The sequence below is a fragment of the Protopterus annectens genome, chromosome 7.part0, assembly GCF_019279795.1.
Source record: "Protopterus annectens isolate FY-2018-M chromosome 7.part0, PAN1.0, whole genome shotgun sequence".
NCBI lineage: Eukaryota > Metazoa > Chordata > Ceratodontiformes > Protopteridae > Protopterus > Protopterus annectens.
The window spans coordinates 601,976,229-602,002,251 of NC_056739.1; the positions used below are offsets into that span (position 1 = coordinate 601,976,229).

The 26,023-nt window shown below is 40.7% G+C and overlaps 1 protein-coding gene across 3 annotated transcripts in view; it reads left to right on the plus strand.

Annotated features, from left to right (window-relative positions):
- The window catches only part of LOC122806621 (collagen and calcium-binding EGF domain-containing protein 1-like), an 876,736-nt gene extending 851,789 nt beyond the window's left edge, over positions 1 to 24,947 (plus strand). For 2 of the 3 annotated variants that reach the window (XM_044077194.1, XM_044077196.1), the window contains 2 exons: positions 151 to 186; positions 24,583 to 24,945. In XM_044077194.1, coding sequence (XP_043933129.1) covers positions 151 to 186; positions 24,583 to 24,789 — 243 coding nt within the window. In that variant the 3' untranslated portion in view covers positions 24,790 to 24,945. Of the gene's footprint in view, positions 1 to 150; positions 187 to 24,582 lie in introns of all 3 variants that reach the window. The other variant, XM_044077195.1, reaches the window with a different exon arrangement.
- Positions 24,948 to 26,023: the final 1,076 nt, after the last annotated feature.

The window sequence follows — 26,023 nt, forward strand, 5'->3', positions numbered from 1 at the left end:
GTAAGTAAAGATATTTTTTACTGAAATGCACCAGCATGAAGTCTATAAGCCATTTGTTTCCTATTTGGAAAGACATACCATTAACCAAACTATTGATTTAAAGCTCCAGCATATGTCTGCAGTAAAAAAATCTTGCTTCGTTTTATCCAGGGTGAACAAGGGATTCCTGGACCAAGAGGACTGCCGGTGAGACATTTTATTTCTCATGTTTCATAAAGTGTAACAGTTTTTTAAGAGTTAATAATTTATTTTTATTAGAAATTTCTATTTAGTTCTTCTATTCTGGCAAAGGACCATGATGACACCCCAACACATTTTAATAAGGCCAATCTATTTCCTGAAGTATTGTGAGCATAACATTCATCTAAATGTTGGCATATTCTGCAACATACTATTTTTCACATTACACCCATTTTATATTTATTTGATTTGATACAAATTTTGTTATACCTGCTTGCAGTGGATGTTAAAGTAGTAACCATACTTATAAGCACTGTCCCCTCACAAAAATGTATTCCATTCCTGTCTTGCTCTGCATTTTTACCAGATCAGTGACTCATCTCTTTTCTGAAATTGATCTTGTCACTACAGTAAATTGGTTAGCTTTACACTCTCACTGCATTAATGATGTACAATAAACACCAAAACTCGTATAGGATTTGAATAGGTTATTTTCAAAGTTATATGCCAATTCCAGCTAAATACTTCAGAGTCTAAATTTGTTTTTGTTCTTTTAGCCTTCAGTTAAGTGCTTGTTTAATTATATGTTTATACATTTCAGCATCTTATAAGTGTTGCTGTTTAACTGAGAGTTGCCGTAATATCAATGTGTTTCATCCTTTCTGTAAAAAAGTATAATACAAGAAATAGGTTTTCACTCTAATTAGCTTCTTTGAGATGCAGTGTTTAATGTAAAACATGCAAACCACAATGCTTTGTGTATGTGTTTTGTGAACCTTTATATTGCATGTCTAGACATTAACTGGTCCTTGTAAATTTTTAATTCATACCACTGGTGTAATTAATATTTTTACTGAATATTTATGTAGAGGAATACATTTCATGCAACTATTTGCATTTTTGAATACCATTACACATACTATCTTCTGTACATAGTCATTCTCATGTAACTCTAAAATGTATGACATTATACTGAAGTAAGATGAACAAGCATACATTTTAAGTTTGTGTTCATCTTTTTAAGCACATGTATGGAATTCACATTGCCATATATACTAATAATAACAAATATTTGTTTTTAAGTAAACATATCCACTTTCATTTTACATTTAAATATGTCTGCGGTAAGGCTGTATTACTTATAATGAAAATGGATAAATAGTTCCCTATTACTAACTTAACGTACAGTAGTTTGGTTGTTTAGACAAAAGCAGTAACTAAAGAAACTCTTCAGAACTGGGACAGCTTCCTGAATGAAAGCATTCTGTAGCACAGTTTACTGTGCATTGCTAACTAAAAGCCCACATTCCTGAAAACATTTCTGGAGGCTACAATTCACACTAAGAGATATTTCAGAAATAAGTGTACTAATTGTTTTGATAGACAAACTGCAGAACAAGAAATGGAAAATAGAGTGAGAAGCCACACACATCATTTGATCGGACCACAGCATAAAATGTATGCATATATTTATTTATACAATTTGTTAACTTGGTAAAGCACTGATCCCACTGGTGCACTTTCATTCTCAGCCCACAATGTGAACACACATCAAGTGGAAACAATTAATTTATGCGATGAGTACACTAAAAACAAAGGTATAGATAATATGGAATAGAAAAATGATTTACAGATGTAGTCAACAGAAACCACTGTGTACAATATTTACATACATTAGAGTACTGATATGTTAGGAGTTAGAGAAGAGATGCTTTAGTGAAAATGATAGGCAGTATGCACTGGGCATTAGGGGACTAGGCTACATGACCTGAAGCAAGGCATTTGCATGCCACTTGTGCTGTGAGCTCTTCTTCTTCACATTGTGCCTGAAGGGAGTAGTTAGAGAGGAATTTAATATTTGAGAGAAGATTTGTGTGTCTGTGTCTTTTAGTGGGTTTTGTTTATGTAGCTTTTCTGTGCAGCATTTTTACTTGTTGTTTTGGTCAGTTTTAACATTAAACTGGTATGGATTCAAGGAAAATACCATGATACTGAAATTTTTATGTAATCTCACTGGTTTCACTAAATATATCTATTACCAAGGCAGCAAATTCTTCTAAAACACAGAAATTAATACATAAAGCTTCAATACAATGACATTTTTTTATTTGAAGAGCCAAAAGGAATACAGAAATGGTGCAGCATTTTGAGTAGAAGAGAGGCAATAAAAATATCACACTGTACCAATCAGTAAAACAGAATGAGATTGATTGGCTGTCCTACATCTAGCCACTTACGTGAAAATAATTTCTACTACTTTCAAGATAATGCAAATGCATCTACTGAGACAAGCCTATTGTGCAGTGTGGTATCTGTAATCAAACTTCACAGAGCAATTTTATAACATTTCACTCACTGTCACTTACCATCAGTGAAGCACATCTCCTAGACTTCTGGCCACTGCATATCTAGTTTTTAAGACTTGACAGTGCTCTATATGCTAAACAACAGTTTTCCATTAGGATTAATTAATATGCATTTAATCAGTACAGCTTTATATCTGGTAGACCCTCAGTGACAAAGTGCGAAAGGTACCTTCTCTTATAAAATTAATGTGGCTTGTATCTAAGAAAAGATATGTGTCATCTTAAAATCATTGAATCAGGTGGTCTGATTTACTACAGATAAAGTAAATCATCAGTAATCATCAGAGTGGTTTCATTTTTATGATGTACTGCTTCACACTGACAGCTCCAATTAACAATTGTTAACAGAATTTAATGCAGGAGACCTCTGGCCAATCAACATTCACCCAGCACTTTCATCATTGATATAATGTTATAGTTTTGGTCTAGCATTTGGCTTAGATATTTAAGGAGCTGTTAATGAGCTGTTTCCTCTGGTCCAGTGGTGCAAGGTTTGATACCCTCAGCTTTCGTTCCCTAACTGTGTGACTCTGAGCAAGTCATTTAACCAGTCACCTCTCCCAGACAGAGTCTGAAAAAGCTCCATGGAGAGAAATTCTTCTTCTTCTTTCGGCTTTTCCTGGTTAGGGGTCGCCAGAGTGCATCACCTGTCCGCTCAAGATTGGCAGTGGAGTTTTACAGTGTCGAGTTGCCAGCCTGGCGCCCAACCTTCCACGGAAGGCACACACTCACACCTAGGGCCAATTTGGAGTGTCCAATACACCTACAGCATGTCTTTGGGATGTGGGAGGAAACCGGAGCACCCGGAGAAAACCCACACAACCACAGGGAGGACATACAGACTCCGCACAGAAGGCACCCCAGCTGAGATCGAACTGGAGAATCTCTTGCTGTGAGGCGACAATGCTAACCACTGCACCACTGTGGCCGGCCATGGAGAGCAATACATATAAATAAATGTAATCTGAGCTGCCTGACTTTCTGCATGGGCCAAGAGCTTCTAACACTGAATGTAAACACTACAGAAAGCCAGTTCAGCCCTGCACTGGCAGTCATGAAGATACAGTTCAAGTTCATTTAGTGACGCTAAAGCTTCATGGACAGTAACAGATTAGCCATGGAATCTATCTGCTCTAGAGAACTTCCAATATGGCTATTGATCTTGTTCATAGCAGGTTACTAGGCTAACGACCCTAGAACTCTTATGAGCCATATCTATCCAGAGCTGCCACAATTGTCGGTGGTTGGGTGAGTGAAGTTTGCAGAGGTAAGAGTCTAGGAACAATAGCTCAACCCAAGGAGTGAGCTTGCGGTCACCTATCCATTGATCTAGGCTACATCTGAAGAGGGTCAGGGAGCGGCGTTGTTTCACATGAATTGGAAGCTTGCTCCAGTAGCAGTCTCTGGGAGCTGTACCTATCCCTCGAACATGACTTGTTCATGTCAGAGGATAGGTAAAGATCCCTGGATTGAGTGACCCTCATGCAGTTTGATCTATCAATGTGTAGCATTTCCATCATGGCCTGGTCACAGACTGGTCTGTAAGCCAAGCACAGCTCACTCCTTAGCAACATGTAGGAGACAGAATACAGTGACAGGGCTTTCAGTCTTTTTGAGTGAGACTTGTATTGTGTACCCTGTCATTTCTGGGTGAGAAACCTCTGTGGTTTCTCCAATTGCAGCAGGTGTCTGATGAGGTACATGCAAAAGGGAGCATTGTACTCAATTATAGGTCTGATGAGGGCAGAGTATAAAATAATTATATAATGTGCCACATAGAAGGATTTCCTTACTACTGTGGATACATGATGGTCAAAGTTCAGATTGCTATCAACCTGAGTACCCAGATCACATACCACTGGGTCTACTGTTGGGGGATGCTGTCTATAATGTAATTAGCAGAGATGTCAGCTTTCTCAAAGGGAATAATAATGCATTTTTTTGCATTTAACTTTAATCCGTGGTTTTGCCACCAATAATCTGATTGCATTAACTCTGACTACAGCATATTAGCATCACTGGGAGACTCAGTGATTTCTCAGTAATTTGAGAACTTGGTCAGCTGCAGGCTGCCCAAGTTTTCCTGGACTTTGGAGAAATAAATTCTGAACAGTAAGGGGCCCAGTACAGAACCCTCTGGCACACCACTGGTGACTGGTCATTTGCTACAGATCAAGTCACCTACTTTGAGAGTATGTGTCCTGTCGATGAGCCAGTCAGCTACCAATCTGGTAATGTAGGGATTATTTCCCAATTGGGAGAATTTCTCTATAATACTTGAGTGGGGGATTGTGTCAAATACCTTGGCTAGGTCAAGATAGGTGGTGTGCACTGTCTTTCCCTCATCTAGGGCCTTGGTGACTTTCTTGAAGAAGTCAACCATGTTTAAGATTACCTGTGTCCTTGTTAATAAGGTCCATAAAGTTTATTTCCATGGCCTTGCAGTTGAGGCTAGTCAAGCTTATGTGCCTATAATTCTCAGGACTGGTTGATGGTCCCCCTTTATTCAGAGGTATCACTGTTGCTGTCTTCCATTCCACCAGAACATAGCCTGTTTGTAGGCTGTGGTTAAACAGGGACCCAAGTGGGTCTGCTACGTCATGTTTTAAGTTGTTTAAAAAGGCAACCTGGGATGTTGTCTGGTCCTATTGATGCTGTGTTTTTGGCCTTGGAGAGCACTGAGATGACCTGTTCTCTTGAGGTAATAAGCGGAGGAATGGTGGAAGGCATAACTTGGGGATGACTGGAGGGGACAGGGGGGTGAAGTTTGCTGCAAATCTGTCAGCTAGCTGGTTGGATATTACATCCAGTTGAGTATGGGTGCTGTCATCCACTTCTAGTTCAACGTATAGCTGAGTATTCCCTTTTAGATTTCAGATGTAGTTAAAGAATGCTTTGTGATTATCCTTAGCTAGGAAGGCTATTTTTACTTCATTATTAGCTTTGGTGGATTGACAAGATCTCTACTTTGTTTGTTTAAGCTAGAGAGGGATTTCTTCCTTTGCTGAGACAGTTCCCTCTTGTTCTTAGACATCAGTTTCTTTCTCTTGTTGTATAATCTGTTTATACTAGGGGACCACCAATATGGCTTGTTTTTTTGGCAAGACCTGGTTTTAATCTAGTTAGGTACAGTTGATTCTATACAACTGCTTATGTGGTTATACAGGGCATTGGTGTAAACCCCTGCATAGTAGTCTGTGTTATCTGCATTTGAGGGGGGTTTGAATCTTCTTATACCATCACTTAGTAGGACGTAATTTGTCTTTGAAAAATTCTTAAACATTTTTGAGCTTGATGGGGTATCTGGTCTTATAATTACATCAAACAAGACTAATTTATGGTTCAATCTTACCAGGGAGGACATCACATGGGGGGGGGTGCAATGCGCACCCATGTTAGTGAGTAGTATGTCCAAGACATTTGAGCCTCTTGTGGGTGTGCGGATAAGCTGCTCCAGAGTGTTTGCATCAACAAAGTCCAAGAATTTCTGAGCCAGCATGTTTGTGGTCATGTATGTTTCCTATTCAATGATAGGATAATTAAAATCAACCATGAGTAGGGTGTTGGGGTGTATGGAAAGTGACTCCAGTAAGTCCAGGTATGAAGCAGGCTTTTCCCATTTCATGATGGGGACCTATAGCTAGCTAAGATGTGGTAGGGGGCTTTGCCTTTAGTTAATTGGACATGGAGCAACTCAAGAAAGTCATACGGTTTGACCAGTCTTGGATACACCTCCTCCTTTGGTTCTTTTATGCTCAGTTTGTGGTCTGAATGTATGGAAAGCATTGTAGCCCTGTATGGCCAAGGTGCGTTCCATGCCTTTGAACCATGTCTTGGTGACTGCACAGTTGCCAGTATCTTTCAAAGTGAGGAGTGCTTCCAGGGAGTGCAGCTTCTTGTTTAGACTCCAAGCATTAAGCAGCAGTACCTTGAGTTTATCCAGAGAGGATTTTGTTATGTTAGGAGGTTGGTTATTTTGACACTGCCTAAAAGAGGCACAACAGGGGTGGCTAATGCCTTTGTCAGTATCCAAAAGCCTAAATGAGACAGGTGGAGACCATATCCGGAAAAGCAGCATGGCCTGTCGACCATGTCTTCCCAGGATGACAGATAACAGATCTCCTTGGACTGACACCAGAAGCTAAGCCAATTGTTAAAGTCAATCTTTTTTTGTTTGCATTGTGGCATCATCTTTGGAGAAGGTACAATGCTGCTTAAGGCTAGGATACATCCGTCTATGACACATGATCTGAGAGCTCAGTCATGGCTCTCTTCATATACTCCAGTGAGGTATGTCTGAAGTCATTCACCCCAACATGGACTATAACAGAGTCATACTGGTACTTGTGGTTGAGTGACTTAATGGATTCTGGCACCTGACAGGCAGCTAATACAGACACCTGTATAACTGCATTGACTTGTCTGTACCTGATAGGACCAAAACAAGCTCCTCAAGAAAGTGAAAACCTGCCTGGTGGACAACTGCCATTAACAGGCTTTACAATAAGAGGAAGAAATTGGTATCTAAGAGTAAGGGGGAGCGAGCCCTAAACTGGAAACCCTCCCTCATCAACTTAAACAAGCGAGAAGACGTCTTGTGAAGTCCTCTAAATCAAACTATGAATCCAAATTAGCTTCCTTAACTAAAGGCATCCATAAGGCATTCTTTAGTTACATCTGTAACCTAAAAGAAAAGGCCCAGATTTGTGCTGAACTGGTATTTAATGATACCACATGTAATAAGCCTGTGCACATAACTAACCTGGTGGTTGACAGGTTCTGTAAAAACTTCACTCCCCTATCACCACCACACGTACCCCGTGATATCCCTGCCACCTGTCCCCTACCTTTGTATCTCTAAAGAGCAGGTCATAAATGCCCTCTCTAATGCCAGGAACACAGCATCTATGGGACCTGATAACATCCCAGGCTGCATCCTACATGGGCTCCAACAAGAATTACCAATACCATTGGGTATTCTTTTCAGTCATAGTCTAAGCACCAGCTTTGTCCCAGCTGAATGGAAAATGGCCACCATTATTCCCTTGCACAAAGGTGGTGCTTCCACTGACCCTGGGAACTATATACCTATTAGCCTGACCAGCCTTATCTGCAAAGCTATGGAACCAATCATCATGGACCTTATCAACAAAGATATAGGTAATCTCCAAACACTTGACCATACTCAGTTTGGATTTGTTAAAGGGAGATCATGCCTGTTAAACCTGGTGGACTTCTTCGAGACAGACAACAAGGCCCTGGATGAGGGGAAATCTGTGCATATAGCCTACATAGACTTAGCCAAGGCATTTGACACTATCCCCCACTCAAGCATCATTGACAAACTCACCCAGCTAGGTGTCAACCCTTATTATCATTAGATGGGTCACTGACTGGCTCACTAATGGAACTGGTCCCAGGTCTCTCACCACTGAGTAAGTACTTAAGGTGTTGCTACTGATGTGTTAGTTAGCAGGAATATCGTTCTTACCAAAAGGGATAATAATACATTTTTTGCATTAAGTTTAAGGCCATGACTTTGGCACCAATCATTTGTTGGTGTAAGATCCTCTTGTAGGATGGTGACATAATTTAGAGATTCTATGACTGCTCCCAGTTTGCAGTCATCAGCAAACATTGTCAGCCACAGATCTTTAGGTTTTGCTTGTACTTCAGAGAAATACATTCCAAACAGTAGAGGTTCCAGAACTGATTCCTGTAATGGCACAATGGGAGAAAAAATTTATTTTATCTAATAATAATTTCCTCTGCCATCTTAAGCTCTACGGCAGATTTGTGGATAACATCTGTCTTTTATAGGATGGTACTGTAGATATGCTGCATGGTTTTGTGCAATATCTGGAAAGTAGTTCTTTTTTTCTGGAGTTTCCACTGCATTATTTACTGGACACAATTGACTTTCTTGATGCTCATGTTTTCAAGAAAGGTGATGGCACCTTAGGAACTGCCCTGTAAGGAAACCATGTTGGAAGAATGGGTTATTACATTGTAGCAGCATTCACCCAAAGTATATTTTTTGAATGTTGTGAAGGGGCAGGCATATAGGATGTCTAGTTTCCACACAGAAGATGCTACCTATGAGCAGGCTGTAGATGATCTTTGCTGTAATATTATTGACAGAGATTATTCATTAGCTGAAGTTGATAAACATCCCAGTGTTGCTGCTGTTGACAGAAGAAATGTTGCACACCCTTATTTCTCTAAGAATAGGAGACCACATACTAGCTTGCAAAGTCATACTAAAATTGCTAGAATCACTCTGACCTATTCTAGTGATATTTGCACTGTATATAATGTTGTGAGTAAGCATTGGGCTCTGCTCCTGGCTGATGTTAAGGTCAGATAAACCTAGTTATATATTTAGGAACAAGCCTTCCTTGAAAAGACTTCTTTGCTATAGTATGTTTGATGATATCTATGGCAGTTGTGCATGCTCTGATAGTCTGGGGATGTACCCTTGCCAGTCATGTAAAGCCTGTTGTTCTATTTCTGAAGAGAAAAGCTTTGTACATCCAGTAACTAAGAAGGTTTTTACACCAAGCTTTTATACTGATTGTAAATCTTCCAACTTAGTTTATCAGGTCATTTGTAATCAGTGCCCAAGTTTTTATGTGGGTAAAACGAACCGCCCTGTAACACTGCCAGTCCAGCTATCTGGAATTTTCTAAATAATCATATGTCATTTGCGAATATTAATATGATTCATATTTATTTATTTATTTATTTATTTTGTTTTACATTTGTTGACCGGGATAGTCCAACTGGATATATGTCCATTTTCAGCGGAGGCCCAGGGAGAAACGCTCCACATACCAAAAATGAGACAGTACATACATCACTGAGTGATAAACTCAGGCAGACATGTTTAGAAAAATATAGACAAATATATGCTTATCTTACAAATGTAAGAGAACTGTATGTTATGTACTGAGCTTCAAGAATGTAACCACAGTGTACCCTACTGGAAAAGAACAGAAATGTATATATACTATATTCCTGTGCAAATGTATGTTTTAATAGTAGAAGCTGGAACATGCAGAGCTAACTTGCAAAACTTCAAGAAAATAAGTTGGAATCAAAATGTTTTATGATTGTGTTATCTCTCAGTTTTAGCTCAGTGCAGACACAATGTCTAGAGCTAGAGGTTTGTCTATTGTCTTGAAAGAGAAATAATTACTAGGTTTCAAATGTAAAAGTGTTTAATTGTTTTACAACTTCCAATTCTGAGCAAACATCTGAGAGATATGTACTTCTCACACAGAGATGATAAAATTCTGTTGGTATCTGTGAGCCTGGAAAATGAAGGTAGGTGACAAAGAGTGGTGTTATCCAAGCTGACCCAGTAGTAATGAATGATAGTAATTTAAGAACTCTCTCAGAGAAAGACTGCGCATTTTGTATCTTGTCTTAGACGTAGAAACATCCATTCAGCACTTTTGCATCTGCTTTGCTCTGTAAGTCTAGGGTATAATAATTTCTTTTAGGTATAGATAGGAATGGATTCACTTTAGAATCTCGAAATTTCAAAACATCGAATTTCATATGATCGAGACCATATGATTGATGTTTCAGAATATCGAAATTCCAAAATAAATAAAAAAAAACAACAAATTAAATGTTTCTGCAGACTCCCCACACCCTTGCTACTTAATATTCCAACTTCGAGATCGCACCACGGCATTGAAAAGGGAAAGTTCCTGTTCCACGCTGTATGCAGATCTCTGTTCACAATGTCAGGATTCTGAAAGTTCGATCATATGGTCTCTGCCATATGAAATTTGATCTTTCAGGATTTTGGCATGTTCCCATAAGAATATAGTAACGATTAGTTTAGATGTTTTCTGTATTTATTTGAGATATTTCCTGTGATTCTGAACTCTGTAGTTACTGTGTTGTTTGAGTATTGTCTTGTTCTTTTACTATTTATTATTACATATATTTAAACCTATCTTTGTGGCTGATATTTGTGAGACATATTTAAGCTTTTAGAGTACCTGCATATGTATTTGGTGACACTGTACAGGCCACTCCTAAATAGCCTTAGTCTTGGTCACACTTACCATTGGGATAATAGTAACATAACACAGTAGGATTGGTCACCTTTGTAAGGGACTTAAGTAGCTGATAAGTAGGGGTTGGTGGCAGTGATAACTACCTTATAGTCTGGGCAGAAGGGGGCATAGCTAGTAAACCTGTGTCAGCCTTCCCCAGGTGTGTGTGTGTGTGTGTGTGTGTGTGTGTGTGTGTGTGTGTGTGTGTGTGTGTGTTTGCATATAAATCAAATCTCAAAGTGGGTGTGTGTGTCAGCTACTTGGGCAGGGACACGGAGCACTGGTTGGACAGAGAGGGTGCTGAAGTTTTGGCTTGACCCTCAGCTGAGATATTAAGCATATAGCTGTGCAACTGGGGAGTCTTACTGGGGATCTGGAGAAAGAGGGAGAAACCAGCCCCAGACTGATTGTGATTGCCGTGTGCTCTTAAGGGAAATTGTACTTTAATGTGTGTGTACTTGTCATCCTCCAATTGTGTATGTATCTCACTGTTGCCAGTGGTGTGGATGATTACTGGGCCAGTGCAGGAGTGTCACATATTAATTGGTTAGAAGTGGTGGGATATCCACATCACATATTAATTGGTTGACTGTGGTGAGATAACAACATTGCATATTAATTGGCTTGTAGTGGTGTGGAAATTGAATTTTTGTAGCCTGTGTACAGTGGTTACTGAAGATGTTTGTACTCTCAGTCAGCCACGTAGTGAACATTCAGAGTCCATATCACAATTGTTTTATTTTTTTTGTTAGCTTAGTTAGTTATGGAGAACAGGCAAGCATGTCAGCAGAAGAGTATGGCAAGCTGATAAGGAGCCAGTTGGCTGAGGTGTGCTAGGCTAATGGACTGGTGCATGCCAACCTGACTAAAGCAGACATAATTGCAGCTTTAGTCACAACTGCATCGCAGAATAGCAACTAGGAGTACAGTCAGACTGGTCTTGGAGATGTACAACTCTCAGAGTATGGACAGCTCAACCTTTCCACAGAGGACTTAAAAATCAATCTGGAGTTAAAGAGACTTGAGCTTGAGGCCAAGCATTTGGAAACAGAGGCAGCTGAGAGACTGTGACATCTACAGACTGAGGAAATTGAGAAACTGCAATGTCTGAAGGCTGAGGAAAATGAGAAACTGTGATGCCTGGAAGGTGAGGAGAAAGAGAGGCAGAGACAACATGAAACGGATATGCTGACTCTTCGCCAGAATCATGGAGGTAATGGGGAAAGGAGTAACCGAACCCCAGAAGCAACAAAGGCCAGGACATTTCTTCCACAATTTACAGAGGAATAATTTTGACAGTTTCATTCATATGTTTGACAGGGGATGTAAACAGTACAATGATGACCAAGGGCTCTGGGTACGGTTCCTGACCCCCTTACTCCATGATAAAGCTGTAACTGCTATTTCTAAATTGTCTGATACTGATTGCTTGAATTATAATATTGTAAAGAACTGTTTTTTAGAATGATTTATGTTAACACCTGAAGCGTATAGGAAAAAGTTTTGTGAGCATAGATGCAAGGCAGATGAAAGTTTGTGTGAATATGTTGCTGAACTAAGCACTTATTTTCATAGGTGGGTGTGTGGATGTCAAGTCATCACTTTTGAAGGGCTGGCAGACCTTTTGGTGAGGGGAACAAGCCCTTAGCACTTTGCCTGAGGACATGAGAATCTGGTTAGCTGATTGAAAATGCACTGCTGCAGATGGGTTATAGAAGAAGGGAGACCTATACCTAGCAAGCAGGGCATCACTGCACAGGAAAGGACACCCAGTGCTGCTCATGGGTCTAAGGGAACCCATGGTGGGCAGCCCAGACTACCCCAACAGAGTATGTCAGTAACAGGGGAAGCCACTAGTCCAGGTACATGTCTAGGACCAAGGGTTAAATGTTTTAAATGCAACCAGTGGGCCCATGTAGCATATAGATGGCCATTGAGGCAAGGTGGGGAACAAAAGGTGGGAGAGGCAGTAAGTGGGAATGACAAAATACCAACAGTAGGTTGTCTCCAGACAACAAGGGTACCAAACTACCACAAGAGGTTATATCCTATCTTAGTGAATGGGAAGGGAGCCATGGCTAAGAGAGACACAGCCTCTGACCTAACCATTGTGAAGCTTGCAATGGTTAAAGAGCAGCACTACTTGCTTGGGCAGTCTACTCCAGTCACAGCTTTAGGAGGGACCCCATTCCAATTACCTTTGGCTAGGGTTCACCTTGAGTGGGGGGTGGAAAGGGAAGGAAGCAAGGCGGTGTGTTTGAGGATATCCCTGCAGATGTCCCGATAGGGAATGATTTTGATAATGCAGCACCCTGTGTGCATGCAGTTACATGCAGTCAGGCTTTGAAGCAAGCATGTGGGTCTGGTATCCTGGGGGAGACCGAGACAGAATGTACACTTGCAGCCAGGACTGGTGAGGTGGTTACTTCATGGAGGGAGCTACCCTGTATCAGTGAGACTGAAGGTAAGCCACAGCTGCTTGTGGATACTGATGTTCCCTTGGACAGAGTGACTGAAAGGGTAGTGGTGAGTAGTAGAATAGTAGTAACCAGGCTGATAGTGAGGCACCGCTGTCTGTGGATGCCAGACTTCCTGTGGAAGGGGAGCTGGGAAAGGTTACAAAGAGAGAGCTGAGACAAGTTCAGCTCTCAGACCCTACATTATAAGGCCTGATGGAGGTAGCTAGTGAGACAGTTGATTCTTAAAGGAAGGAGGAATCTGTATACTGGGACAGAGGGTTACGATATAGAGAGTGGACCCTTGAAGGAGGGCTAGAGGGTGAGAGAATACAGCAGTTGGTAGTGCCCAGAGCCTACCGTCTGGCATTTCTAGCCATAGCCCATGATATTCCCTTTGCAGGTCATATGGGCATAAAATGTAAAAAGAGACATATTATGAATAACTTCTATTGGCCTGGGATTTCCAGAGATGTAACAGGGTACTGCAGGACCTGTAAGCAGTGCCAAAATATAGGCAAGGCAGGAGACAAGGTGAAAGCTCCTTTGATGCCTTTACCTGTGATTGAGGAGCCATTTCAGAGGGCAGCTATGGATATTGAAGTGCCTTTGAGTACCCCAAGTTCCACAGGGAAAACATATATCCTAATGGTAGTAGATTATGCTACTAGAAACCCTCAGGCAATGGCTCTGTTCTCCATTGAGGCAGAAAAGGTGGCAAATACTTTGTTAGAGATTTTCAGCAGGGTGGGTTTCCCAAAAGAAATACTGACTGACAGAGGTGCCAATTTCATGTCAGACCTGCTGGCTTGTCTGTGGAAGTACTGTGGGGCGAAGCCCCTAAAGACCACCCCTTACCATCCCCAGACTAATGTTCTTGTTGAGAGGTTAAACTCTACAATCAAGTCCATGCTACGGGCATTTGCAGACCAGTTTAAGAGGGACTGGGACAAATGTGTGCCCCATCTGTTGTTTGCTTACAGAGAGGTTCCCCAGGAATCCAGAGGTTTTCACCCTTTGAGTTGTTGTATGGGCAGAGGGTGAGGGGACCTCTAGATTTGATTTGAAATGAGTGGGATGGTGAGTGTGAATCCCACAAGGAGTCTTTTGTGTCATATATCCTAAACCTCAGGACAAGGCTCAGGGAACTCATGGGCTTGGCCCTGAAGAACCTGGCAGAAGCCCAACAGCAGAAAAAGGTCTGGTATGACAGGAATGCTCAAGCTAGAGGGTATGCTGTAGGGCAGCAGGTAATGGTTCTCATTCCTGTCAGACACAACAAGCTGCAGGCAGCTTGGGAGGGACCTACAAGGTAGTAAGGAAGGTCAGTGATGCTAACTACATGGGAGAACTGCTAGGCAGGAGGCAGGGGAACAAATTGTATCATGTCAACATGATGAAACCTTACCATGATAGGGAGGTCCTTGTGCTGAGAATTTCCACTGGATGGCAGGAGGAGTCTGAGGTGGATCTGGTGACTGATCTCCTCAGTGAGGCTCAGACTGACACCTCAGTTGAAATGGTAGCAATGTCCCAGCAGTTATCCTCCATCCAGGTTCGAGAAATCCAAGCAGTGTTACAGGAGTTTGGGGACATGTTCACTGGGAAACCAGGGTGTACCCACCTGGTGCAGCACCATGTGGATACAGGACCCCAAAGGCCTAATAAGCAGGCCCATTATAGGATGCCTGATAGAGTCAAATAGACTCAAAGGGAGGAGATACAGGAAATGTTGGAACTAGGGGTAACTCAGGAGTCCAGCAGTCCCTGGCCCTCCCCAGTGGTGCTGGTACCAAAGAAGGATGGCAACAGCAGGTTCTGTGTGGACTACAGGAAATTAAATAGTCACACAGAGTCAGAAGCTTACCCCATGCCTAGGACAGATGAAGCCCTAGACCATCTGGATGGGGCTAAGTATTCTACCACTATTGATCTTACCAAGGGTTACTGGCAGGTGCCCTTGACTCCCAGTGCTAGAGAGAGTTCAGCCTTTGGGACTCATTTTGGCTTGTATGAGTTCATGCAGATGCCCTTGGGGATGAAAAATGCCCCAGCAACTTTCCAGAGGCTGGTAGATTGTATCCTAGCAGGAGTAGGAGTATTCAAGATGGTGATATTGTTAATTGGGTGGAAGAGATGGAAGTTAAATAGATTATTGCCCTTCATGCTCATAGACCACCCATGCTGAATGGTACTGTTCCTTTAAAACTCATTTTGTAGGGTCACAAGCCAGCTCATTAATTGAACAGATTGTTTTAATGTTTTATTATTGGTTTATGGCCTGTTGACCTTTTTGTATATAGTAGTGCTTTGTTTTATTTAGTTTTAGTTGGTCTGGTGAAGCAGCTAGGTCCGTGAAAGTGCTTACCCAATGAATTTAATTTTATGTACACTCTGCCATGTTGGTCGGAACTTCTGTTTTTCTGCATTTGTGTATCCCACCACAAACTGTTTGTCAGTAGAGGTAAAGCAATTGAGATGTTCTTTTTAGAATCATCCTATGGGTGGTTTGACAGTACATCAGTAAATATACTACCAAACCCAAAGTTTTAGCCAGAAGGCATTCATGGGTCATAGAAGTCAGATGCTTTATTGCAAGTTTTGTCACTTTGCATCAGTGTGGCTGAAGTGCCTTTCAGAGATTGAATGTGATCAGACAACTTGATTGACATTGTTACCATCAAGGTTAGCTCCAATGGCATGTTGCATGACAGAAACAAACATGAGTATATCTGTCTAAGTGTTAAGCTGTGAATATGGCTGTTGCAAAGATTACATTGTGTGTGTGTGTGTGTGTGTGTTGGTGGGGGGGGGGGGCTCCAAATATAAATGCTTTTCTTTTTACTTGAATGTTCTTCTGAAGATATTTTGTATAATTTGTTTATTTTTTAGCAACATTTGTAAATCAAGCTTGTAGCAGAATGTCATCTACTTTACAGATTTTTCAATAGGGCACTTCACTTCAGACTCTTGAAGCAGGGTCAGGGACTTAAAAGACAAGACTTCCTAGTTTATCAGCATGTCATCCTTTTTTATGTATTCATTTGATTGGTTTATTATTTATTTATATTTGTTGAAAAGGGTATCATACTGATCTATGTGGGCCATATTTAGGTTTGCTCGAGAAGGTTACAAAAGATCAAAAATAAGAGTAACAGTAAAAATGTTCGAAGTTAAGTACAAGATCTAACAGAAAAGTTCAGTAATCATTTAAATAAGTATATAAAATATACTGTGTAGACAGTTTTCTACAGTAAATGCATAATGCTCTCCTTCATGACATGATGAATAATAAGAAAATGCTAGGTTTTTTTTAAATTGGGTATGAATGGAAATAAACCACTGTGATAAGTAATCTCTTGCCCAAGAGTTCTACCACCTAATTTGGGACAACAGATGTCCTTCTATTCAATAATGCAGTATTCTTTACATATGGGTATTGTATTCCACCCATTGACCCAGTGTTTGGCCAGTATACAAAAGCTTACAGCCACTGGCAGTACATGGACTGTTGCATGTAGGGTCTAACAACGTCAGCCATAAAAGGGATGGCTGCATGTACCATGGGCAGAACATTTTTGCCGCCATTCGGAAGGTTGACTCTTACATATGGTCTGCAGTCAGATTCCATCTGTATTGCTGCCAGCTTCAGATAAGTACCCCACTAGGGATTTATTTTATTGCTACTGCTGTTTGCTGTTGTTCATGTCATCCAGGAAGGGCAAGTATAGGTGTGGAAGGCAGATTCCACATAAAGATAGCCACAACCTTTGTTTTTTCTGTTTGGGGCTTAGCCACGGTCACCATTCCTGTTCTGTTTGTCAGGCCTTCATGCCAACAACCTTACATAGCTGTGTTATGGCCTTAAATCTTTATCTCATGAACCAACTTCTGAAACATTTGGCTAGAGACAGGATGGAGGGTTCTGCGTGTCCTTCAGTTGAGCCGTGTTTAAACAGGAAGGTCAGTAAACCAAAACCTAAATCCTCTTCAGCTGTACCTTCCACCTCCAACACTCCCCTTGAGGTTGGTGAAGACCCGGTGGTATGTTTGGAGGTCGGGAGGGTCCATTCCTTCGGCGAGTACCTCTGGGAAAACCACCAAGGGTGCAGATCCTAGCATGTCCGAGGCTATGCAGATGTCTGTTTTGGGGTGACATGGGGGAAACACGGCTTTTTTTGCTGGAGGACTCTGGTAACACTTCCGTTATTCCATCTAGGGATCAACTGGATGTTAGGCCTACATCCGGCTCCTCTTCCTTGTCTCCTCTCTCAGACATGTAAAAAAGAAGCAAAAGGCAAAACATCCGAATGTCTCTTCCACTCCTCTGTTGGATTGGGATGCTTTCTCACACGGTCTTATTAAGGCCTTGATGGCTTTGAGGCCTTGCTCTTCTCTTCCTATTCCTGTCTTCACTTTCTCCACTGCAGGCTTCTGGGCCTCAGGTTTTTTTCCTCTGTGCAGGCTACAGAGTCTCAGGCCCTTTCCTCTGACTCTGAGGATTCCTTCTCTGATGAAGACTCCCTTGCATATTCCATCCAGATTACTTCTCCTTTGGAATATGCTTCTCCTGTGGAGGAGTCTAATGGGGGAGATTCTCCTATTGAAGAGCCTTCTTTTGGGGAAACTATTAATAAGACACAAGAATTTTTCAAATGGAATTGTTCCCAGATTTCTGAAGAACAAAAGCGTTATTATGATCTACTTCAAATGGAGGTCCCTGCACCCTCTGCTGTTCCTCCTGGATGCTTTTGCATCCTCTTCTAAAACCCCCGATTCCCAGGCTCCTGCTGCCAAGAGAACGGATAGATTTTATAAAGTTCCTGATGACTGTAACTTTCTCTATAAATGCCCCTCAGCTGACCCAGCTGTGGTCGCCATTGTCTCTGATAAATCTTCTCACTTATCTCCTTCTGCTAAGCTCCTTCCCTCTGATAAAGAAAGCAAAATTCTTGAGAAACTAGGTAAGAAGGTTTACACTTCATCCACCTTGGCTCGTAGAGCCATTAATTACAAGACAGACATGTCCAGATATTCTTTGGCTTTGCTTTCTCAGGCATGTCAGGCCTTGGCCCTGCTACCAGACTCAGAGGTTAAATCTTAGGTTCTTTCTCTTTTGTCTGCATCTTCTCCGGTACCTAGATATTCAATTAAGTGCAGCTATGATGCTATGGAGGCATCTTCTAGGGCTGCAGCTTCTACATCTGTCCTTAGAAGACATTCTTGGTTGTGGCTTCAGTCTTTACCTGATGACATAAAGGCCAAGTTACTTGATGCTTCTCTAGATATGTCTGTCCTTTTTGGTTCAGCTGCTGCAGAACTCTTTAAATCTTTGCAGGAGAAAGGTAAAGAACTCCAAGATTTGAAACACTTACTTGTCTCACCAGTTCCCAAATTCCATAAGAATTTTCCTGCAAAGCCATCCTTTGTTAGGAGGCCTACTTGATCTTCCTCTCCTTCTACTTCTGGTACTAGGTCTAAGAAGTCTTCTAGGAGACCTCCTCAATCAAAATCTGCTGCTCCTGTTCCTCCATCTCAGCAGCCCTTTCAGGCCAGATCCAGCTCTCTGTGACAACCATTCTCTTCTTCCCAGTCACACACCTCTCTCTGTTCACCTTTGTCTTTACTCTCTAGCCTGGGTGGAGATCACTCAGGACTCCTGGTTCTTTCTATGTTCCAAAAAGGGTACTTTATGACTTGGAAGACTTTCCCTCCTTCCTTGGTATTCCTCAACCCCCTTCCTGTCAATTTAATATATTCTCTCAGTAGTTAGCTCAACTTCTTTCTCAAGGCACCATTCAGATTGTTCCTCTAGAACAAAGAGGAAAGGGGTTTTACTCCAGAATTTTTCTAGTTCCAAGAAAGGATGGTCTTGGAGAGCCATTCTAGATCTCTCCCACTTAAACACTATCCTGAAAGTGCCTTCCTTTCAAATGTTGTCACTGCAAACTCTTTTACCCATGACTTCTCCTCAGTCCTTCATGGCTTCTGTGGACCTCAGTGATGCTTACCTGCATATTCCCATTCACCCTCAGTACAGGACATTCTTACATTTATTGGTAGGTTCTTTGCACTTTCAGTTTTCTGCCTTGCCTTTTGGTCTTTCCACTGCTGCAAGGGTATTCACAAAATGCCTGGCTCCAACCATTGCCTTCTTGAGGGTCCAAGGGATTCAAATTTGCCCCTATTTATTCTTTTTCTGGCCAACAATTTGGATCAATTGAAACAAAACCTTGTGCAAATCAATCTTTTTCTTCAGGGCTTAGGGTTTACAATAATTAAAAAAAAAAAATCCAGTATGACTGCATCTCAGGATCTCATTTTCTTAGGGTGCAGGTTCAGGACAGATCGGATGATGGTTTACCTTCCTACAGACAAGGTTCTCTCTCTTACATCCTTCATGGAAAGCTTTCTAAAACTTCCTTCTATTTCGGCCAGGGAATTTCTGAGACTTCCTGGATTCATGGCCTCCACGATTCCAACACCACTGTACTCTGGTGCATAACAAGCAAGGGGGCACCAAATCATACCTTATTTGCTTGTTAGCCCACAAGGCATAGAAATTGGAAATCCAATACAAAATAACCCTGCAAGGTGTGCACCTAACCTTAGCTCAGAAGTCAGTGGCGGCGCATTAAGCAGATGCATGACACAATCCCACGAGTGGATGCTACACAGGGATGTGTTCCTGGATCTAGTTCACCAGTGGGATACTCCACATCTGGACCTCTTTGCCTCCCCTCTAAACAGACAACTTCCTTTCTTTTGTATCAGGTTTCCTCACCCTTTGGCTTGGAAGGTGAATGCCCTCTCTTTCTCATGGAAGGGAATGTTTCTTTATGCATTCCCCCTTCCCTCTCATTGAAAATGTCCTGTTGAAAATTCAGCAGGACAAAACAAAAATCTTGCTGGTGACTCCCTTTTGGCCACAACAGCATTGGTTCCCTCTTCTTCTGCAAGTAGACAAAGGCCTTCACTACAAGTTGCCTCACCGGTTGGACCTACTCACACAGGACAAGGGATCATTGATCCAGCCACATCTGTCAACTCTACAGCTGACCTTGTGGGTGATACTTCTGACCCCTTTTAGGCACCTTTTCCTCACAGGGCATGCTTAGGGTTTTGCAGGAGGCCAGAAAACCCAATACTATGAAATCTTACATTTCCAAATGGAAAATATTTTCTATCTGGTGCCATAAAAGAAATCTAGATCCACTATCTATGGACATTCCAGTAGCGGTTTCTTACTTGTGTGAATTGCTTAAAAGTGGCCTGTCATATTCCTCTGTGAAAGTCCACTCTTCTGCTCTTTCTGCTTGTTTGCCATTAACGCCTCCATTAGCTTCCAGACTGGAGGTTAAACTTTTTCTTAAAGGCATTCTACATATCAGACCTCCCAGAAAACCTGTACCTTTTCCTTGATATCTCAGCTATGTCTTGGAGTTCACCCTGGCTCCTTTTGAGCCTGTGGCCTCTGCTCCTCTAAAGTTTTGCACCTGGAAAACAGTGCTTCTGGTAGCCTTGACTTCTCCTAGGAGTGTCTCTGAGATTCAGGCTTTGATGGCATCACCTCCATTTTTGGTCTTCCTCAAGGATAGAGTGTCTTTAAGAACTAACCCTTCTTTCATGCCTAAAGTGGTGAATGAGTTGTCTCTTAATCAGTCCATTCAATTGCCCACCTTTTTTCCTTTCTTCTCAATCCTCAAGTGAAAGGATTTTACATACTTTAGATGTACATAGGCAACTCAAATTTTACCTGGATAAAACAAAATCTATAAGGAAGTCAGATCAGCTCTTTGTGTCTTTTCATTCCAGAGTTATGGGTTTACCTGTTTTAAAACAAACTATTTCATCTTGGATTTCTAAAGCTATTCTATGTTGCTATGATTTTTATTGGAAATCTCTGCCATCTTCTGTCAGAAGCCATCCCACCAGATCTGTTGCTTCATCTAGGGCTTTCTTTAAAGGCTTGGATACTAATTCTATTTTGGAGGCTGGTACTTGGTCTTCTGTCCATACTTTTACTAAACATTACTAGTTGGATACTATCTCTAGGTCCAGGGCAGGATTTGCTAGAGCGATTCTGCATGGATTTGTGGAAAATGCTTTCTCACTATCTTCCTTGACTCCCTCCACCTCTGTGGGTTCCTTTTGAGCTTCGGCACTCTCCCATATGTAAAGAATACTGCAACATTGAATAGAAGGACATAGAAGGACATAGAATAGTTGTGTAAAATCATACCATAATCATAGATGTCCTTCTCTTCTATGTTGCAGCATTCTGTCCCTCCCGCCTTCCCCCTACAACTTGTTACTTACTAGGGTGGCTCCTGTTTGCCTTAGGATTACTGTTCCTCAAAGGGCTAACTTGTTTTGAGGATGGTACATGCAGATGTCCCCTTTATGGCTGATGTTGCTAGACCCTAAATGCGATCTCCCAAGCACGATAGTGGCTGTAAGCTTTTGTATAGAGGCTGGACGTTGGGTCGATGGGTGGAATACAATACCCATATATACTGCAACATAGAAGACAAGAACATCTATGGTTATGGTAAGATTTTACACAACTATTCTTTGCCTGCCTTCTTTCTTCTCCAGTAGTCAGAAACTTCAGAACCAGAAAGTCTATATAGAGTATATACACGCATATATATATATATATATATATATATATATATATATATATATATATATATATATATATATATATATTCAGACATGTCTGCATCAGTAATGGCAAACTTGTATAATTAGTATCCTTATATGTGATACTGTAAGTTACATGATTTCTCAAATGAAAAGTTATCAAAAGCATGTCCAGCTCACACAGAACAGCTTCAAAATAGATTATTTCTCTTTATTTACATCACCTTGTTTAATATTGCAAAGGGAATAAAAAACTTATCACTTCCCTTCCCCTTACATAATATATGGTTGTGTTATTCGTATCAAAATGTTCACACTACCTGTTTCAGCTGTTTAATAAAATGTATAAACAAGTTTCTCCTCCATTTGCAGTTCTGGAATATTCTACAAGAAACTTAATTACAGATGTTGTCAGGTTCCTGTGCTTTTGAAATTCTGCCCATGTGACATAAAAATAAACAAAAAGAAGTAGCTGAATGGATTAAAGAGAACGTGGTAAGATGATCTTAAAATAATGACAAGAAAATATAAATCTACATATGCCCTAGCAGAAGTATATATAATATGCTTCATTCTTTGACAGCCTAGTTTTTCCAGTTCAGGATCACTGGAGCGCAGGGATGTGTCCTGCCATCTAATAAGTGCAAGGTAGAGTAAGTAAATCCTGGCTGAGATACCAGTTTGTTTCAATGCATGTACACATGCACATAATAGCACACACACATACATAACATGTATACCTATGGGAAATGTGAAGCACTAGCAGTCCTGTTATGGTCTGTTTTCTGAGATGTTGACCAAAACCTGAGTACCCAGCAAAACCTCATGCAGACTCTGATATTACATGCAGTGTAGATGCCACATAGAGTACATACCAATTCAGAATCAAACCAGAAAATGCAGCACCATGAGGCAGTGTGGCTAAGAGGATTCCAGGGCAAATGTTCATACACATATTACCAATGAATATGTATATGATCAGTATGAGTGCACTCTTGCACAGTGACATACATTGACCTGGACCTTGGCCACTAGGTGCTTGAAAAAGATGATGAAATCTCATAATTTGCCATTTGCTGCACACTGAGTGCTTTGAGTGGGCATTATTATGTGCCTTCACTGTGGTGGTCAAAGCAGATTAAACATTGATCCAATTGATTAGTCATATTACAAGGGTGATATTGCTTATTTAAGTGGTGCAGAAATTGTAAGCTACTTCTAAAAATTCCTGGATTTCTGTATTTGGCCTGTTACGGTTAGTTTATTTTATACTTAAATTATCCTTATTCTTGCAAATGGATTTTTAAAATATAACTGCCATTTTGTTGCAGTCTAAACCAGTTGGCTAAACACTAGCAAAGAGTATATGAGACTAGTATACTCACACTTTTATTATCTGCCTTTTTGTACAGCTACCAGTACTGGCACATGGCGACCATAATGCAAGTTAAGGTGATTCCATACAGTTTACACTGCAGTAAATAATTCACTCAATCTCTGTATTGTGTAAGGATTTTAATAATCCCTAGGTGGAGTTAGCTTATTATATCCCTTTACATGGCCAGGAGGTTGATTATACATGGTCACATTGTATCACCATTGGTGTTGTTCCCTTTGGGGTGATCCCTGCTGAAGTCTGTGTGCCCCTCTTTTACTTCCTCATTTCGTGTGTTTTCAGTTACTTCTTTCTGATGGATGGGTTTATTAAATGCGACTGGCAGTTTAGTTCTTGCTAAAGGTCACATATAAGTTGGGCTGGGGCCAGTTGAAAATCCAAGGATCTTAACTCTGATCTTCAGAAAAGAACTTGTGCATGACTAGGTGGAACATATACTAATTCCAAGAGTACTCTGTCAAAGTATTCTCCCCCCTTCTCTCAGTTACAACAATAATTATGGAACTAGTATTTAAGTATATAAGTAGCAGTGGTATGGAGAGACAGAACTCTATAACAGGGAGCGCAGGGAGGAAAGGCACTCCTGCAGACACACATTAAAAATAAAACAGTGAGCTCCATAATTAACTGTATTGTTTTAGTACCATCATTTGATTTTCAAAGGGTCTTAACTTGAAGTTTCAAGCCTCACACTTCTAACAGAAAGCCATTTGGGGTACTGAAGGTGTGGCAGAGGATTTTGCCAATCTTTTATACACCTCTTGTTCTCTGGCTGTCTGGCATCCTTTTGGGCCCATGGTAGCAGCTGGCTGACTATCCACTGAAAGAGATATGACTGATCTTTCAGATTGCATTAGTGTTTTTTCTCTCCATTTTTGGCTGTTTTGTTTACCTTTTCTAGTATTAGTAGATAACTGGGTTGTATTTTGTCACTATAATTATAGTAAATCGGATGTTTGGGGGTTGCCTATATACATTTTAGATAACTGGCACTATGTCAGATTTAGGACATTCCATTCAACTGATGAGATATGTCTTTGAGAGAGCTTTTCTGGTACCTACAAGAACTTGGGAAGAATCTGATATTTTGGAGTTTAGACTCCGTGCTGAAAGGAAGGGCTTGAAATTAGTAACTTAGAAATTCAGTTTGCTTGGAAATCTCTTGAAAAGGTCTTATTTTTATTGGCAGCAAGACCAAAAGTAGTAAAACAAATGCTTGACACTCAAAAGGGGGAAGTTTAGTGCAACCAGGGTGGGGTGGGGTGGGTACGGCAGTCTTCTTTGAAATAAATGAGAAAGAAGGATGATGTCACTATAACTTTTATCAGATTTAGCATTAATACAAATTTGATGCAATAAGGCTATTAGCTGTGAAGCAAACTTGACTTGCTGTAGACAGGCTGAATAACTTACTGAATCTAAAATGTGACTATTGTTTTGTCCTTATTTTCTGCACTTATTTACAGGGTCCACCTGGTTCTTTTGACTTTCTTCTGCTAATGATGACTGACATCAGACGTGACATCATTGAACTGCAGGAAAAAGTGTTCGGCAAACAACGAGCAGTTAATCTGAATAGTGCACCTCACCATAATACTGAGAATGATATACATGAATGGGGCTCAGGAGAAGATGATATACCAAATCAAAAGAATTATGGTTACAAAACATGATCTTTTTAAGATGATTTTTTGAAAAGATTGCAATGTTTCCTAAGATGTGTCTAGATGTCATTTCATTTTCTGCTCTCTCTTTCTGATCATATGTATGGATGTGTGTGTGTGTGTGTGTGTGTGTGTGTGTGTGTGTGTGTGTGTGTGTGTGTGTATATATATATATATATATATATATATATATATATATATATATATATATATATATATAAAATCTGTATTCACAAAGAAAACTGGTACTGCTTAAGCACTGAAGTTGTTAGCTGGACATCCTAATATTTTTCATCCTGGCCCTCTAGTAGTTTACCTACATGAATATAATCCCAGCTAATTCATGCAGTAAAAGACTGTGAAGAAAAATACAGTTTAAAAATTCTGTTGTGGTTCATTCTTTTTAAGTTCAAGTATAGATTTGATGGAGCGGTTTGTTTTCAGTCCTAGTTACCAGTAAGCATTTAGGTGAATTTGCCACTCTGGTTCCTTATTCTCAAACATAGCTGCTGTGCTGCCTTCAAGTAAGCTGGTTGTTACTTTCTCCACTACATGTAACACAAATTTTTCTTTTTCTGCAGGATGATTTTGTAGATAGCTGCAGCCAGTTGTTATTCCCTCAGTCTTTGAAAACTAACCTGCCTCTTTTGCAGATAGACAGGACCAATGTAATGAAAACAAAAGAACAGTTCCTTGTAGTGAGGTACAAAGGTTATCCAGCCTTAGACGTAAGATGTCTCCTATCCGTAAGGAAAAACATTACTCCACGGAGAAGACTGGTACTTCTTAACCATTGAATTTGCTGGTTGAGCGTCCCTAAAACTGGAGCTCCCTGGAAATAAAATGTACCATGAGTGAAAACTGGAGCATCATCCATGGAAACCCTGTCCATTAATAAGATACTTTACCCAGAGCCTACTTTCATCCATCTCAAAGAAGAGATTACAACACAGAGTGCGATGACTAGAACAGCAAGGTTATAGTTTACATTGCCATTTACACAGCATGTAGAGCATTTTACATAGGTAAGAATGTCAAGGCCTTAAATGTTAGTTACTAAACACTTTTCAGATATCCTGCTAAAAGATCTGAAACACCCTCTAACCAGACATGCTCTAGGCTGCAAAAACATTGAGAAATTTGGTTCCCATGTGGTGATAAAGTTATACATTGGCCCACTTGAAGGCAACCCAGGAGCTGTACTTGAGAAAAAGGAACAAGGGTGACAGATTCACCTAAAAGC